The 4,113-nt window shown below is 37.1% G+C and overlaps 1 protein-coding gene across 5 annotated transcripts in view; it reads right to left on the reverse strand.

Annotated features, from left to right (window-relative positions):
- Window positions 1-13: 13 nt before the first annotated feature.
- The window catches only part of LOC118411196 (tropomodulin-1-like), a 35,837-nt gene continuing 31,737 nt past the window's right edge, over window positions 14-4,113 (reverse strand). For 3 of the 5 annotated variants that reach the window (XM_035813274.1, XM_035813275.1, XM_035813276.1), the window contains exon 11: window positions 1,583-1,776. In XM_035813274.1, the coding sequence (XP_035669167.1) occupies window positions 1,715-1,776 (62 nt within the window). In that variant the 3' untranslated portion in view covers window positions 1,583-1,714. Of the gene's footprint in view, window positions 1,777-3,652; window positions 3,712-4,113 lie in introns of all 5 variants that reach the window. The other 2 variants (XM_035813279.1, XM_035813278.1) reach the window with 2 other exon arrangements.

Raw genomic sequence — 4,113 nt, forward strand, 5'->3', positions numbered from 1 at the left:
GGCAAATTCCACATATTATCTAGTTTTTCATACTTTTTCATCTGCATGAAATTTCAAGCTGTCACAAAGTCTACAGAAGGGTTTGAAAGCCATGCAAAGAAACTGCATGAAGTCAAATCCGGTTAAACCTTCCCCATACCAACTACAAATCTGCTGCCAAATGGCTACCTTAGCTGGCTGAAGGTTCACACATGAAAGTACATGAAAATTCCATGCAACATTAACATTGACATACCAGATGCTTACAAAGCTACACATGGGAATCTTACAATTGAACATGTTATGTACAGATAATTATGGATTACAATTTTCTTACATGGGTACATAAAATGGAGGTACATAAGGAGGAGGGTAATACCAACACCAGATTGTGAACAAAAAGTGAACATCAGAACATCACAATGCTAGTCCATAACATAAAAATGGGATACTTGATATGACTTTTTTGATAATCAGCAGAACAAGAAATAATCTTTGACAATGTACTATCTATTTTACATCACAATGACAGACACAAAAGGCTACTACTGTATTTTGCACTGCCCAAAACTACCTTAAAACCTGTTGGATAAAATTTTTCCCTTGCCTCACAAAATCTTAAAACAGCAGATGAGAACCCAATTGGCACAGAGTACAGAGAAGATTTTTTTCCTTTTCCAAGATTTCATCAAAGAAAGGACAATTTGAACGTAGTGCTACCATATGTCGTCTGATTCGTTTAAAACGCCATTTTTCCTTAAAACGTTCAGACAGAGCCAAATCTTGAGCCTATGTTCTTATGAGTCATGCAAGCATGAAATCTGCTGAGGTCTGCAGTGAAGAATTGTGCATTACGTCCTACACTTAAGTCCTCTCTGCCTTCTAAGACATACACTTGGCAAAGCAGACGACATTGGGCACGAAATATGCTGCACTACGTTAGTCATGTCTTTTACCAAACCCACCCACCTATCTACACAAGATTTTTTTTTCAATTTCCTTTGGAAATGAGAACCTTGTCTACACACTGACTTGAGGGTTTCAAAACCAGCTAAAAGTTGTACCAAACATAAAGATAGCTGTCAACACAAGGATGTTTCCACTTGTTGATGTACATGTAAAGACATTATGGGATAAAGGTGCTTAATCATGTACGATGTACATGTATAATATGAAGTGCTTCATTCTCATTTGCATCATGCTCATCTAGCTAAGTTACACATGTGCCATTGTAGCTAATGTATTTTACTTTTCATAGCTGCTTCATAACTAGTGCTATAATAAGTCATGTTACATATCTTATTAATAGGTAGTTGCCTTACCTACGCATCTCAAGACTTCACTGATTCCTTTAAGATTGTTTGAAGAAAGACAGGCTGAATTGTTCTTAAATCTGCTTTTCTTGAACGTTTGTGTTTGCATCATCATGATCTTTTCTTCATCTGAACAATCTTGCTATCTTTCTACAGTTTTGAGTATCTGTCATCTACACATGCACATCAAGCTCAATCACCCCTATTTCTAAGTATGTTACTCCTATGATGAGTTGCTTCGATCTGCACCAGGACAGGTCTATTGTTAGAAATAGGGGTGGTCAGACTCCATGGTACAAGAGATGAGTCTATGCTTGCATCGTTTGCGTAGGTTTCACACTTTGTTGCAGGCCACAAACACAAGCCAAAAACACAAGCTAGTCTCCGCCGCGCCCCGCTGTCGGCCTGTCGGCTGCCTCCATCTACTCTTGATCCTCCTCCTCTTCCAAATCCTCCGTGGGAAGGCCCAAGCGGCGACGACGAACTAAAACAGCAACGAAATACAGCGTAAATTCTCAGCAACTGTTATACTGTAAATACAGACATGTTTGCGGTGGTTTCATATTCATGGTTTTTGCGGTGGCCACTTCAACGCGAACTTAAAACCACCGCAAACATTTATCCATTATATTTTTTTACTACAGTCTATGGCACTACCGCGAACTTAAAACTGCCGCATTTTCCTGCTAACGTGAAATTAAATCCCCGCGAACTTAAATGCATTTACAGTACTAGACCTGTGCTGTGCCTTTTCCATTCTTACATGTATCTTATGAAGTTCAAAAAAGAGTTTTTACTACATACAAAACAAGCAATTACTGTCCTTATAAGAACTTCATATAAAAGTAAGATAATAACAGCAACCAAAATAACAATACATGTTCCTTAACATTCATGTAAACATATTACAATTTCTAGTACATGTGTGCATGTATGTACATGTACATGTAGCAAGTTTTCAAACAATCAAAGCAAAGTTACCTCTAAATCTGTCATTTGGAATGTTGATTACACACACACACAGTAAGGGTGGGTACCGGTACAAGAGATTCATATACAGGTACAGGTACGGTCCAAATCCATAGACCAGGTCCTGGTCCGGACCTGAACCTGCACCTAATTGTCTTTGAAAACTTGTAAATTGGCAATACTCAAAACATTATTAATGGTCCAGGATGCTACAAAGGAATCTTTATCAAAATTATGTAAACAGCACTAATGCTTCTGTTAATTAAAACCAAGTTTGACTGTACAAATTTGATAAAAATGACTATCAACTCTCCTCTACTTGTCTCTAGTTATTTTCTTGGGCTGGTAAGACCTCCTGCTGGTAGAATTTGTTCATTTTCAAATTGGTCCCAAATCCAGTCCACTGATTTTTTCAGATCTGTTTTTTCCAGACCAGTCCAGCAAGAAATAAAAACGGTTTTGTACCGGTACACAGTACCGTTACCCACCCCTAACACACAGGCATGGTTTTGTAAGGCGCAACAAGTAGAACAAATACTGTAGTTTTTAATACGGGATGTATGGATGTATACATTTCACAACCTTTTAATTCTACCAAATTAATGGGGCTATAACTTTGCTATAGCTGAAGCCTGTTATGATAGAGGAATAAAAGATCAGGTTATTGAGTAATAGGAGTAAAAACAGAAAGAATGAAAAGCTGCCTGAAAGAATAAATAAGCAATGGTGATGACAGGAAAGTTTTAGGACAGACATGTACAAAAAGTCATGTATATTTAAGTTTTGCACACATGTATTATGCAGTCTAACATGGGCTTTTAAAACATTGGTTACTCACTAACACTATCCTGGTTTACTTTTGCAAAGAAAATAAAATGACTACTAATCTACTAGGGCTCTCTCCAGCACTAAAACTTTCTCCATCCTCTTAGTGTAGCCAGTGCTAGAAGCACTGTAGATGGGTGTGGGACATGTAACATGTTTCCTGTCAGTTTGGAAAGTGAAGCCTCTGAAATGCTACTTCTGGCAATTTAAGGGGGAAGATTTAAAATGGCTTCATCTTAATTTTGTTCAAGTTTTAAGACACTGTTGACAACCTGATGAAAATGTCAATATGTTGTTATGTTTTTTCAGTCAAGGAGGACAGAATGGTTGAAATTTTGTGTCTATAAATCCAGGAAGGCAAGTTGGATACTGGAGAACCCCACAATCTACATTTTGTACATTGAACATGTACCTACACTGCTTTTACCATTTCATCAAGTTATTACAATCAAACCTGGTGGTTGGCCAGGCAGGTTTGACTGTACTACAAGTACATGTTGTATTCTAACTATACAGGTTAGAAACATTGACTAAGAAGTCGTTTATTTCTGGGTGTCCGTCCTTACTGAAGCTTGTTGAAAACCCCTTTGTGACTAATCCAGGATGCCCATTCGTCGTTGCCGGACTAAAGAGTGACAAAACAGTACAAACAACGGCAAAGAGACAGACAGACAAGAAAAACAGAAAAAGAGTAAATAACATTCACATTTGCAAGAATTTGGTAAGTGATTTTTGCCTATGGTTACACATAGTGGCATAATAAATCATCTGAACTTACTGCTATTCCTTTTTCAGGTAATGCAAATATACCTGTATATACTTTGCTTGTAACTATCAACATGTATGTTATGTACCACTTGCCACTGGATGGAGTCCAATACAGCATTTCTATACCTATAATTTTATCCATCAAATATGATCGATGTATAAAATAGTATGATTTGAGAGATACATTTGTATTTCAAAACACAAAAAAACTTATACACACATTCCTTTATCAATGAAATTTGTTAAAACTACTAATCTG

The sequence above is a fragment of the Branchiostoma floridae genome, chromosome 3, assembly GCF_000003815.2.
Source record: "Branchiostoma floridae strain S238N-H82 chromosome 3, Bfl_VNyyK, whole genome shotgun sequence".
NCBI classification, from domain to species: Eukaryota; Metazoa; Chordata; class Leptocardii; order Amphioxiformes; family Branchiostomatidae; genus Branchiostoma; species Branchiostoma floridae.